This window comes from Phaethon aethereus, assembly GCF_964289735.1.
Source record: "Phaethon aethereus genome assembly, chromosome: 2".
In the NCBI taxonomy this organism is placed as follows: Eukaryota; Metazoa; Chordata; class Aves; order Phaethontiformes; family Phaethontidae; genus Phaethon; species Phaethon aethereus.
Genome location: NC_138582.1, coordinates 119,880,568 through 119,893,830, shown reverse-complemented (window position 1 = coordinate 119,893,830; position 13,263 = coordinate 119,880,568). Strand labels below are relative to the sequence as shown.

Genomic DNA, 13,263 nt, shown 5'->3' with positions numbered 1-13,263 from the left:
TATTTCTGATCCTTCTTATGATGTCCTAGCAGTTTACAAAAGGATGCAGTTACCCTTACTCTGCTAATACTTCATGGGTGATGAGATGTTCAGGAACATTTCCTCCATGGAAATAAAAATGGCAAAACCAGTTCTTATTTTTCATATTAAAAATATTGTGTCCCACTGCAGTTTGTTGATACCGTGGGCTGCTGAACTCTGTCGGGTACCTACAGCATTCACTGCAGCTGAAAATGAAAAATTTTGAGTGCTTTGAACTTGCCAAGGGTCAACTGAAAACTGTTTAGCTCAAATGTCTCAGTAATGGTGTTATAGCATGTATAGGAAAACTCTTTAGCTCCAGTCACCCTCAAACTTCCATGTTCACCTGTGTGATCAGGTTGATGTAGTACATGTTGCTCTATAATGACAATAAAAAAAAAAGAAGCCCACCTAGCAGAACTTGCTGACTAAATGCCTACCTTCAGCTCCTGCAAGAAAACAACTGTGATTGTCTTTTGAACTGTAATTATATTCACACCAAGTGCAAGCAAGGCTTTACAGGGAAATGTTTACTTAGGGAAAGATGTAGCTGTTAATCAAAAGCGTGGATTTAATCATCGTTTCTTACAAGTGTTAGGGGCACACACAGTCCATCTTTCCCTCTATCTCACCTCTCTATGTTTTTACTCCAGGCCATTCTTTGCTTTGAATTGACCTTTTTCTCCAGATTTAACTTGATGGTTTGACATGCTGCCTATATGTTGATATGGAACGTGGTGTTTGCATCTGGTTTTCTGCAACATTTGATATTTTACTGTATTTTCTTCGGTGTATATATGTAGGTTTTTTATGCATCCTGTACTTTTTTGTCTCAATTACAATTCTTCTGTTTCTTAAAGTATCTGAGAAGAAATTTGGGCATTGATAGCCCTTTTCCTGGCAAAGCTGAAAAAGCAAGCAGCAGTTCTTGAAGATTCACAAAGCAAACCTCTCACTTACCATTGCCACTAATATGCTTTACTTTAACTCTTGTTTCCCTTCCAGTTTTGTCTTATTTTGTGAGTCGTTGAGCTTTAGAGTCCATAGTTAACTGCTGTTCCCTTTCTTTGCAGATGCCAGTGTATTATTACCCATCTGGTCAGTACCCTACCTCAACAACTCAGCAGTACAGACCCATTGCCTCAGTTCAATACAATGCACAGCGGAGTCAACAGATCCCACAGACTGCACAGCAAGCAGGTATTTACATCTGTCACTCATTTCTTCAGCTGCTCGCAGTGCCTTTGCTGGTGAAACCTGTTGGTTGTTGTTTAATTTTGAATTTGAACCGGGGAGGAGAAAGCTGGTCACTGTTCTGTTTGAAAATATGGTGAAAATTACAAATTGAGAAAACCTTCGCTTGGAAATGCCGAGCAGTGGAAGAGCAGAGGTTGTGTTCTCCGCCACCACTGTCCTGCGTGCAGTGCCGTGTCCTCAGTGTCCATACTTGTCCTGATGGACACAGAGAGAACTGGGAGGGAACTGGTGTGAGCAGTCACACTGTGTGTTCAGGCCAACCATTGCGGTTTGTCCTTCATCATGCAGACTCCCCAGACGTTTGTAAGACCTTACACGGTGGACAGGTTTGCAGTAATGCAGAAGGGGCCAGTCGTGCTCCACCACCTTCTGCTCTCCCTGAGCCCGAGGAGCAGCAAGGTGGTCTGTGTGGTTGGTGCCCATCAGGACCAGCTCCCCACAGCGACGTGCGGCTGGAAGGGGGGCCGTTACACTGTAAGAGAGTGAGTAGCAGGTCTCACAGTGAACCGGTCTCTTTTCCTGCTGTGTCATGCCACTCCTGATGACACCAGAGTAAGAGGGACGTAGGCAGAGAGTTGGGCTGGTGCATGTTGGGGGAAGGCAGACGTGCTCATGCAAGGGTCCTCACATTTCAAGGGAATAAACAGTTCTTCTGGTTTTGGAGATTTATTTTTTTAAAGTTGCTTGTGTGTTTCTTTAGTGCACACCTCCTCTCATAGCATGTCTCGAACAGTAGCTCCAAGGTGGGTGGGGGGTGTTGTTTCCCGGTAGGGCTTGCTGTTACAGATGTGCCAAGTAGGACAAGGCATTCGTCTTTCTGTCTGGGTTTGGCAGAAACCCTTCTGAATGGCAAAGTGGGTTCCCTGCAAAGGCATTGGTGCAAAAGTCTTCTAACATGCAAGTCAAGAGCCCAGACGAGAGACGTGAACAAGACTTATGGGGTCATCCAGCCCGTCAACCTGTCTCTCTAATGTGACTGCTGGCAATTTTGTTCATGCTCTCTCAGGAGCTCAGGGAAAGAGACACACAGCAAACACCGCTATAACTAAGCAATTGATTACTTTTTTTTTTTCCCCAAGCTGGTCTATGTTCTAATAAAATGAGTGTTTTTTTGGTCAGTGTTGCAGTGGCTGACTGTGTCTGCTTTCATAACTTTGTGCTTACACATTCCTGAGAGAGAAAGGCGTGGGATATTGCATAAAGATCATCTGTCTCTTCTGACTTCTCTTGCCTGACAGTCTGATACCATATTTATTATATGGTATATAATTTATTATTTATTATAGTGGGTCTTTGAACCTAAGTGCAAATCAACTTAGATGACATTGTCTGGATCTACTGTGTTGTTATAAAACCATATTTATCAGTTTAATACATATACATAGTATAGTGGAGATTATTGTAAATGAAATATACAAGAGATGGTCTGAAGCACTTGAGCGATGTTCTGGAGAAGATCCAGCTATTTGATCTTCAGGAAATCCTAGTTTTTTTAAATATATTGTAGCACAGGAGCTGTTATGTTTGAGTACAGACAACGCAGAGATGTAAATGCTAATTTTGTTTCTGTGTTTACTGCATTGTTTTCCTTACATGTTTGGAAAACACGAGTCAAAGAGTTTGTTTAAAATCTCTAGCACGTCAGTCTTTTTCCTGCAATTCGCTCTTTCAACTGCCTGCTCGGTTAGAAACGTTATTCTTATCTCTTGTTTAAAAATGAAAACATTGTGACTACGGTTTAGACTCCCTGCTGTGGTGATGATTTTAAGCATTTAGCTATCCTCAGATCTTGAGACTTGGCTGAGAACAGATTCCTCAAGCTGGCTCATCCCTTGAGCTCAGATACATCCTTTCCCATAGTTGTTGTCCGAGCGTGTGATAAGCATGCCAGGGAGCAGCTTGCAGTTTCCTGCAGATCTTTTCTTGGAAAGGGTGTAAGGATCATTCGAATTTATGTTCCAGTGAATCCCTTGCCATTTGGAAAGTAACTGGCTTTCCAAAATGTCGCATAATTTATACTAAAAGAAAAGAGAAATTGAAGTATAGGGAAGTATATTATTTATGCTACAGACTTCTTGCAGGAGGTTCACTGTAAGCACTGAGACACCAAAAAACCCAAATGATTCAGTGATGCTTTCAGATGGTTTCATGCCCAGTGTCGCTGCATCTGCTTTTCTTCCTGTCAGCTTGCCCACACACATATGTTTTGCTTCCCGTGTGCCCTGTGGCCTCAGCCCACCTGCAAAATGCTCATCTCTTTTGGCTCCTCTTCCATGCCCAGTAGCTGCTCGCTGGGCACCGCAGCAGATTGACTGGTGCCACCGAAACAGGGCAAATAACTGCCAGCTCCTACCTTAGGCTTTTGGCAGGGGGGCAGGTGAGCTGGGGCGCGCCTTTCCTCTTTCAAGCCACTGGTTTTTATGAAGCATTATAAATGTCATGTCTTTGCAGCTTCTATCTCTGTGTCAAACGCGATGGAAATTAGATGACGAGCTCAAATAATTACTCTGAGGGTTATTTGAGGGAAATCTGGCAGAGTAATCACACTCATTTTTCCTTCAGAAAGAAGCTGGGGAAAAAAAAAGCACAAAAACACCAAAAAAGTTTTGAAATATTCCTAGAAATTTGTACATAACTGGAAAATGGCAATCAGCAAGTGTTTCGGACTGCAGTTTCTCTTCCCATGCAGACTTGGCTTCAGATCAGCACGTGAGCAGGTTGTGCAGGAGCCGGGGATAACCAGGGGCAGGAGAACGAAGATGCGAAGGAGAATAGCGCTGGCAAAACAGAGCCCATGTCAGGAATGTTGAGGATGGGAAGGGGGAACAGGTGGGAAGGAGGCAGATGAAAAGACGATTTCTGAAGTGGTTTCCCCAAAGACCTCACGACACTTGCTCCTACTTGGAAAAGGGGATGGCTGTGGTGCAGGCAGCCCATGGGAGCCCGGTTGTCTGCCTGTACCTGCCAGCTGGCTCATACGGCAGCATGAAGAGGGAGGCAGCTTCAGCCTGGCAGATCAGAAAATGGTTTATTCAAATAAAAAAGTTTGCCTGCTTGGAGGAGCTTTTGGAAGCTTTCAGAGCAGCAGCAAGGAGTTCAGATCTTACTTTCCCCTCTTTGGGCTGCAGAGGTCAAAGTTTGGTCTAATGCCAGCAATTTGTTTTCATTTTTTTAGAAAAGGTCTCTTCAGGACTGGAGCGATACTGATGACTTTTACAGCAAGCAGCTAAAGTAAAATGTCAGCACAGCGTCTGTGGTGGCTCAGGGAGCCTGTTCTCTCTTGCGGCTCTGGAAGCAATATTAAGTTAAAATGGCTCCAGGGCATAAAAAAAGATGAGCTCACCTAAAATTTGATTAGAGCTCTGGCAGCAATAAATCATTTGGAGAGAAGGATGAGAACCTTTTTCTGTGTTTATTAACCTTTTTATTTTTATTTGTTTCCTTACGTGCCGGCTTGTATGAGAACATAAATGACCCATTTCTGGCAGGAACCTGGTACAAAGAGAGTTGTCCGTGAAGATTTTATAAAAACCTCCACAATTTGAATTGCATTTGTTTCTGTTCACACCAAAATGTGGTGTCTGACAGTGGAGTAGCATGGTCTATAAACAGAAATACTTGTATTTTGCTCAGGTGCATACCATCACTGCCGCTCTTCATTATGCTACTTCTGCCCCATCCTTGTGTCCAGTCCTGTGCAATGCAGTTTTTCAAGTGTTGCCATTGAGTGGGGCCAGGGTCAAGCCAGTGTCTGTCACACAGCGGCGTGCGCGTAGGACATCATAGGTGGATTCCTGGGACATGTACAGGCAGCTGTTCTCAAACAGTATGCTCATTTTTCAGACTATTTGGGTATGTTGTTATTACTCATTTCTGCACTCTATAACAGATGATACTTAAGATACCATGAAATGCCTGGTTCTGTAACCACACAGAAGCAAATACTGTTTCTGTATTCCCATCTAGCAGTACTCTAAATTGTACTTTTAGCATCATCAGTATTTCATTCTTCAGCAATTATGTCTCTATGAATAGTTTTGAAAGCTTTCAATCCTTGGTAGTGTGTTTGAATAGAACAATATAGATATATTAATGATAAATCAGTAATGATTTGTATTTTTATCATGATAGAAGAAATCAGCAATGTGTTATTTTATATCCGTGTCTTTGTATTTTCTTTCATTATAGCAAGTGCTGCGCACTTCGAGGATTTTTCATCTTTAAAGTGCTTCATAAACATTAGCTGGATAAGTACATGAGTATTACTTTGGGATATGCAACTGTTCTTATTGCCATTCACAAATGAACAAGCTGCAACAAAATATGTTATTTTTTTCCTACTTCGGTTCATTGTTGTATGTCTGTCTCGTGTTCCAGATAACTCCATAGTGCAACAGGAATTTTATGGATAAAATAATGTTTAGATTCTTGTTTGGGCCATAGTTCTAAAAGGCTTAGCTTGATTGATCACACAGTTGTAAGGTAAAAATCTGTGGCATGTGTTTTGCATCAGTAATGAAGGTCATCTTTTGAGGAGATTAAAGCTAAGACCTATAGTATTTGGTTGAAAAATCTTCCAGTCAGAAGTTTAAACTATAATATTTCCAGAAAAGATAACATGGTATGTGGTATAATTGGATGGTCTTTAATTCCTGCAATTGACATGATTTTAGGATTTCTCATACATTTGAGCATCAACAAGTGTTGCCATTATAACTTGTGCCAGTGCCCAGAACTGTGCCCAGTGCCCAGGACTTCCTGACAGGAAGGTTCAGTCTGCATGGGAAATCTCTGCTTTTTCCTAAAAGCAGAATAGTTGGTTGGTCCGTGTCTTTCCTGTGCTGAGGGCTCCAGAGCTGGACGCAGGACTCCAGGTGGGGTCTCACCAGAGCGGAGCAGAGGGGCAGAATCACCTCCCTCGACCTGCTGGCCACGCTGCTTTGGATGCAGCCCAGGATATGGCTGGCCTTGGGTGCTGTGAGCGCACATTGCAAATGTTTGTCTTGAGGGAAAGGTAATATTTCTGATGGAGTACTCAGCCTTTACAGCTTCCAGTAAGGAAAAAGAAGTAATTGTCTCTTTCAAAGTGTCTCTGCAACAAATTTTAAGCGACGAAAAAATGTACCTTAACAGAGTCCATAAATTTGTTTAGGTAGAAATCAGAGTCAAATTGACAATGAAATACTGAATTTTTGCTGAATTTAATCATTTAGGTGTCAGCATAATTGAAGAGTGTTATCTTCAATTCTCTTTCATCCTCTTTGTCTCTGAAAGCATTTGTCACTATGGACTGATACTGAGAGAGGGAAAAAAAGAATGAAGGGAAATGTGCAGCACTAAAAAAAAAAAATTGGTTTGTTATCATGGTCATTAGAGAACCTTATAAAGAAAGATTGCAGCTTTCTACCTTCATTAGCAACTTGACAGGAGCTCATGGTCCATGAGAGATTTGTTTGCATAATTCCATCTATAATTTCTGTGCTTATATAAACATAAGCAACTTCAATTTTTAAGTATCTAATTATCTGCAGAAACTATTTCTCCAGCAGTAATTGCTTACTGCAGTATTGAAACAGATTTGTGCTGAAGGTGTCCATCTGTGTTTAATGCTATATTTTTTTCACAGCAGATACTGCTTCTCCTGAAAAGCATTGCAGGGGCTGTATGTCTCACTTTTACAGGGGCTTGACAGGAACAGGAGGGACAGAATTCTACTGTTTTAGATACTTAAGCATAGTGTTGCATTTATTAATGTTGATGTAAGGCTTTGGAATTTAAAAGCATTTTATGAAATGGTAGGACCAGATCAAGAAGGAGTTAGCAGCAATTGCACTAGGAGGACTAAGTTCAAAATTGTGATCTTGAAGTGTTCCACACCAATATTATTAGTTTCTGTCCAAGTAGTTTATGTTTAAGTTGCCCAGAGCTTAAAGCTTTACCTACAAGTGCTTCCATTTTGACAGTACTGAGTGTCTTGGACCACGAGCATCTGCAAGGCAGAGCTAAGCGCTCCTCCTGCCAGCTGCCTTAGAGATTTCTTCTGATGGCTGTGAGATGGAAGTGCCTGCAGCAAACCTAGGGGACTGCTCTTCAGGCTTGTTGGGTTCGTTCTTTGCTTTTTTGTTGGTTGGTTTGTTGGGGTTTTTTTCCCCCCTCTAAATCACATCTGGAGGAGAAGGAGCCTTTTTTTAAAAAAATTGATTCTTATGATCTGGTTCCAACTTTAGGCATTCCCATGGGGAGAAACCTGCATGCCTTGGCCTGAGAGGGTTTTAACCCATGTTGTGTGCTGCGGGGGAAAGAAATGCTCACTGGGGTCTTTGCTGTTCAGGGACATTCCCCATCTTGCTTGCAGTGCTTGCTTTAAAGTTGTGAAGGAACAGAGAATTAAGTGCATGAAAAAGAAATGCATAAAGCAAGAAACTTGCTTAGTTCTGATTATATATTTTATGTTCTTTTTTTGCAAGTTTAAAGTTTTGCTTTTATAGCATTTCACTATTGTATAGTGTGTGTGATTTAAGATTAGCTCCAAGACCTGTCCACCTCCTCAGTGTTTTCTATTAGCTGCCCGTAGGGAGGATTCTACCTAGAGTTTTTCACCCTAGATTTAATTCTCCTACTGCTGGAAGAGGATTCTGTGACTGAATATTGCATTCAAGACTTTTCGGAAGCTTGCTGGGAGAGCCAAGACTGGGGCTTAAAAGTTTTTTTAAATTTCTAGTCTTAGAAACACTAAATTCTGTTGTCCTTGTGACGTTAAGAAATAGTGCCGCACCAGCACTGAACCAACCTTCAACTTTACAGAATATCTGTAATTTACATTAATAGCAGAATTAATACTATCACACTCTCATGCAGTGTACTTGATTCTGAAAATTAAAAGCTTTTGACAAAAAGCTTTGTTCTTCCTCAAATGACTTGTTTAATTATTCAGCATTCACACCAAGAGAGAGCAAATATTGAAGGAAGAGAACACCGGTAGGCTTGACAGCCATAAGAGCCTTAAGGCAGGCATTTATTTGTGGTTTTCTTTCAAGGCTTCTCAAGTTTTGTTCAACTTTGCTAGCACTAATTAAAATCTAAGCCATTTCTGACAGTGTTCCTAGGGTTTCACACTAAAATACAGATTTTTTTTTTTTTTTTTTTTTTTTTTTTAATTTTTGGGTTTTTAGAGAATTAGTGTGTGTTAATTTCACGTCAGTTAATGTACAGGAGCAAGCAGAGTGAGAAAAGGTTTCTAACAGCACTGTGCAATGGACAGGACTTCAAAATAGCCTCTGTAAAAATTGCAGAGGCCACACTAAGATGCAGGGAATGCTCTAAGGTATTCAACAACGTCTACAAAGAATCTTTGTATTTCTGTCTTTTCTTTGCCACAGAGACTCATACATCATCTCTATTGCTAATTCTGTGTTGGATCAATGCACAGTACTCCCACTTCTTGCAATGGAATTTTCCAGCACTGAATAATTGGGAGGTTTATATTGTAGTCCTTGAGAGCAAAGACAGATTTAATCTTTTCTTCTTTTATGTTTTTTATTTTTGCTTTTCTGATATCATCCTGCCATTGCTAGAACTAGTGGAGCCCCACCATTGACAGAAATCCTAGAAGGTCCCTCTCTGGAGGGGGCAGAGGTCATGTCCAGCTCTGCTTCAAGCATGCTGCTCGCAGTAGGTCTGTAGGCTTTGGGGCTCAGTTTTCTGTAACTCTCCTACAGATGAAGGCATGCAGCGGGATGGAGAAGTGCAGGAGGGCTTTTGTGTCTAAGCTGATAATTAAAGAAATACTCTGAACATACACCAGAGATCTGCTCTGCAGAGGTGGAGGGGGCCTTACAGTTGCCATTGATTGGGGATTTAAGGATAGAAGCACACTTTGCAGTTGTAAAACTTAATAGAACCGGACAGTTATTTAGATTGGGATGCGGTAGAAGAAAGGAATGTGAGTCTGAGCTGCCTGGAAGAAGGGCCACAGCGTGGGTTCAGCGTTAGGGCAGAGGAATTCAAGGACGATGTCCCAGTAACTGAAGCGGTGTTCTGCTGACCAGCCCTGATATGTAAAAAGGTCCTGGTACCTTTACCTGGATTTTGTTCAACCTTTCTTACCATCAGTTATTGTTTGCCTAAAGAGTCCGCAAGAACAGTGTCCCTCTGCACTTGGAAGGATGTTTTCATTTTGACTCACCAACATTAGATATAGAGAAGTATGCGTTTATATAGCAAGTGAGCAGTTGTCTTAATTTCTCTTTTGTTTGTTTGCCGAGTGAAATGAGGCTGATGGTGTGGGTACGTGGAGGAGGCAGCCCTTGAGTCTTCCTAAAGAAAGGAGCTGGTTTCCTTAGCAACAGACAAGGGTAGGTGATACGTCTCCAAATAGTTCTTCACCTCTTCCCCAGGTCCTGCTCTCTGTTGTAGCTCGCTCATTATGCACTGGAGCAGATAGCATTCCTGCAGCATGAGCTAATTGTAATGCATGACGGCTGGTAGCTGTCATTGGTATTGGCCAGAAAATAAAAAAAAATTGAATTTGCTGTCTGAGTGTCTGGTTCTAACAACAGCTTGATTATTTCTGTTATTACTGGTGATACACAGCCCCGCTGAGGTTTCACTTCCAGTGGGTATCACTGGCATTTATCATTATGAACGATAAGGATAAACACAGGTTTTCTTGCTCTAGACTCTGGTGAGGGTTCCCTCATGGCTGATAGGATGTAGATTGAGAAGGGAAAGAGGTGATTCTTTCCTCAGCCTTTGCTGCCAGTCTAAAGATGTAGCTGTAAATGCGAGTCGTTTTACGTTAATTCGCTCCAGTACTGACAAATATATGCTGGTTGAGTACTATTCAGAGCTTCTGTTTCTGCACTGGTGGCAAGAGGTGACTATGTCCTCATCGGGAATGTTATTTGCAGGATGGAGAGACAAATAAGCTCACTACTGAGTATATTAAACTGAAATTTATTTTTCAGTTCAATAAATCTCTTTTTAACCTAGAGATTTCCATGATGTAAAAGTTCGAATCCCTAATCCAGCCGTGCCTGAATAATGAGAAGATAGATAAGCTTTTACCCCAGTATGTCTGGAAGGAGATGTGATTAGGAGTACTTTGCTACAGATTTTCCTTCTGTATTTTTATGTATTTAATTTTTATTTTCAGTGCAACGCTCAGGATCCTAGTGCCTTAGCAACAAACACAGTCCTTTGACTACTGTCATACAAGTGCTTAAGAACAAAGGAAGGAAGACAAGGCCTATCTATATCTATGATAATGATTATTGTACCATAGTCATGCCAAGGAGCTACGGCTAGCCTTGAGAGCCCTCTGTGCTAAGAACTGTGAAGAGCTCTTCTTTTTCACCCCTGAGGTGCAGCAAAGAGCTTGTATGCATGGCTAAAGAAATATTAAAGTAGGCGCTTGAGTGGCCATCCAGTTCAGGGCTATTGTCTGTCTCTAAGTTCCTTAGACAGGTTAGATAAGTAAAGAAAAGAAAGAAAAATCTTTTACTGCAGCAGCTCTTCATTCATTCATTACCTGTGAAATGTGGGGCTCCCAAAGTTCCCACCGAGTGCTGAAAAAGGTACGTAGCTTGTGGAATCATACATGTAGGATCCTCACGTGTGCTCGCCTAAACATTACTGTTTGGAGTAATTAATGTTTTTGCAAGTGTTTTTGAATTTCTCATGATCTTCAGTCTTGGTGTTCCTTATATTTGCTTACGCAATGAAAACCCACAATCATAATGAGAAGTGAGTGGACTTCGCCTGTCAATAAGAGCAGTCTTCCGCGTGTTGCTAATCGTTTCTCTCCAAAAGACCTTAGCCCTGCGGCATTACTTAAAGGAAAAAACCACCCCAACAAACCAGCCACTTCTGAGCAAGCAAATATTTAGGCTATATATATGTATCCTTGCTCTTTTTGTCAGCCTGTGTTATCAAAACAATTTATTATATGCTTCAGCGCGGGGCTTCCAAGTACCATGCTGGTAAAACAGAACATCTTCAATAGCATCTGCTCAACAATGCTGCATTTCCAGTTTGCTCTTTGTTGAGAGCTACCTTTCATCAGGTACCGAGTCTGCAGGAGTGCAGTAGACTGGATTTTTACAGGTCCTACAAAGGAACATCCACAATTTAAATTTTTCAGGTTGCCAAGTACCACTTTATAGAATAAGAAAAAGAGAGGAAATGTATTAAATTATAAGAAGCAATGTGCTACTTCAAGATGATTGCTGCATTAATAGTTTGTATCAAATGACAATTTTAATCCTGTCTCTGTTGGAGAAATATAAAGCAATTAATCTTTTGTAGCACATTGTGAAAAAGAAGGGCTTAAAAACAGGATCTCAGTGAGGCTGTTCCTTCACTTAACCTTGAGCTGGGCAATAAATAATTACCAATGCAGCTACATCGCGAGGCAAAAGTAATTTGGTGAAATAGAATTATCATATAATGCAGGAATTAGAAATCTGAATTAGGTTTTCTGATGTTCTTTGTTGCAGAAAAGTATGAATTTTCTTGTGATTTGTGTGTAAAAGAGTGGAGCCAGGTTTTACAAAGCACCTTTTATATCCAGGCTATCAGCAAATTATTTGTGTTGCAGTGCTGGCACAGGCACCTGCTCTCGTGCGCTCTCAGCTATAACTCACATAGAGCCTCTGATGATAGGACTTGTTTTATGGAGGGAGAAGGTGATGTCCAAGATGCGTGGCTGTATTAACATCTTGCGAATAATTTCCTGCTCTTCACTCAGGGCACCGTATCATCAGTGCTGCCTTCCATGAAATTGTCAGTGGTACCGCAGCATGTAAGGTTTCGGCTGCATTGTGGTGAGCTGCTGAGGACACTGAAGGTACAAGTCAGAGCTGCTTTACCCTGAGCCTCTCCCTCCTGCCCAGGCAGCTTCAGGGGATGCCTTTCCCCTCGGTGCCACATTGCTGTTCCTTGCAGCTCCCATGCTTGCCTTGGAGATCCCAAAGCAGCGTCACTAACCTTGCTTCACCTTGGGGCTTTTCGGCCAAGTCGGTGGAAGCTGATTAGTGAAAGGATCAGTGAAGCACATATGGTATGGGTCATCAGTTCATAACATGGAGCTGTGTGCAGGATGCTCTGATAAGGAGAGGCAAAGGATGTGGAAAAAAAAAAATATGCAGGAGGAGGTGAGCGCGCTGTATTTTTCTACTCCAGAATTGTTCTTCAATATACTGGCCCTCTGGAGTAATAGGCAGGAGCCATTCGAGCCCCTGACTAGCTCTGTAAAAACGGGAAGCTGTGAGTTTGTTATGTCAGGGTCACATTAAGGAAGAAAACGTTCCTAACTAAAATAATACAATTTTTTTATGTTTTTCTTTGAATCGATCATCTCTGTCTCCCAGAAATAGGACCTTGCAATCTAAGGAGCAAGAAACTTGTTGCTACGAAAAATAGCTAGCAATAGCAGTAGATTTGTAGGGCATTTTCCAAAGTCCAGTTGAGTGTGCATACTGGTCCCACTAATTTCAGGGAGATACCATATGTCGGCAGTGAACCGTATTTATGCTTCCGTGGTGAAAACTTCACAGTGATAAAGACTCATCTGCTTTTATCTGTTTTGTCCATGTGTCAATAGTGAGCTATGGAGTGTTTACAAAGTAAACTGATGAGATTTCTTAGCTTTATAAAATGTAAAAAATAGATGTAATGTCTAACTGCTCTCACGCTAGTTTCTTCTACGCAAATTTGAGGCTAACCAAATGGCTACAAAAGCTGACATGGTATGCTTCAATTTGACATAAGTTAATAAAAGGAAGTGTAGCTTGTAATTTTTTTTTTCCCCCTTTTCCCCCCTTGGATGTATTTACTTGTTACATTATAAGGAAGAAAGTAAAAGTGCAGAGCTATTTGTACTTATTAAGAGTTGTAGTCAGGTGAGCAGTGTGTGGTAAGGACTGAGTCTTTTTGGTCCTCAAACCAGTTTTCTGACTGATTTGGAGCCTGGAGGAGGGCGCAGTT

General features: G+C 41.4%; 1 protein-coding gene across 2 annotated transcripts in view; it reads left to right on the top strand.

Annotated features, from left to right (window-relative positions):
* The window catches only part of ARPP21 (cAMP regulated phosphoprotein 21), a 106,183-nt gene that overhangs the window by 65,734 nt on the left and 27,186 nt on the right, over positions 1 to 13,263 (top strand). For both annotated transcript variants that reach the window (XM_081996654.1, XM_081996653.1), the window contains one exon: positions 1,095 to 1,221. In XM_081996654.1, coding sequence (XP_081852780.1) covers positions 1,095 to 1,221 — 127 coding nt within the window. The remainder of the gene's footprint in view (positions 1 to 1,094; positions 1,222 to 13,263) is intronic.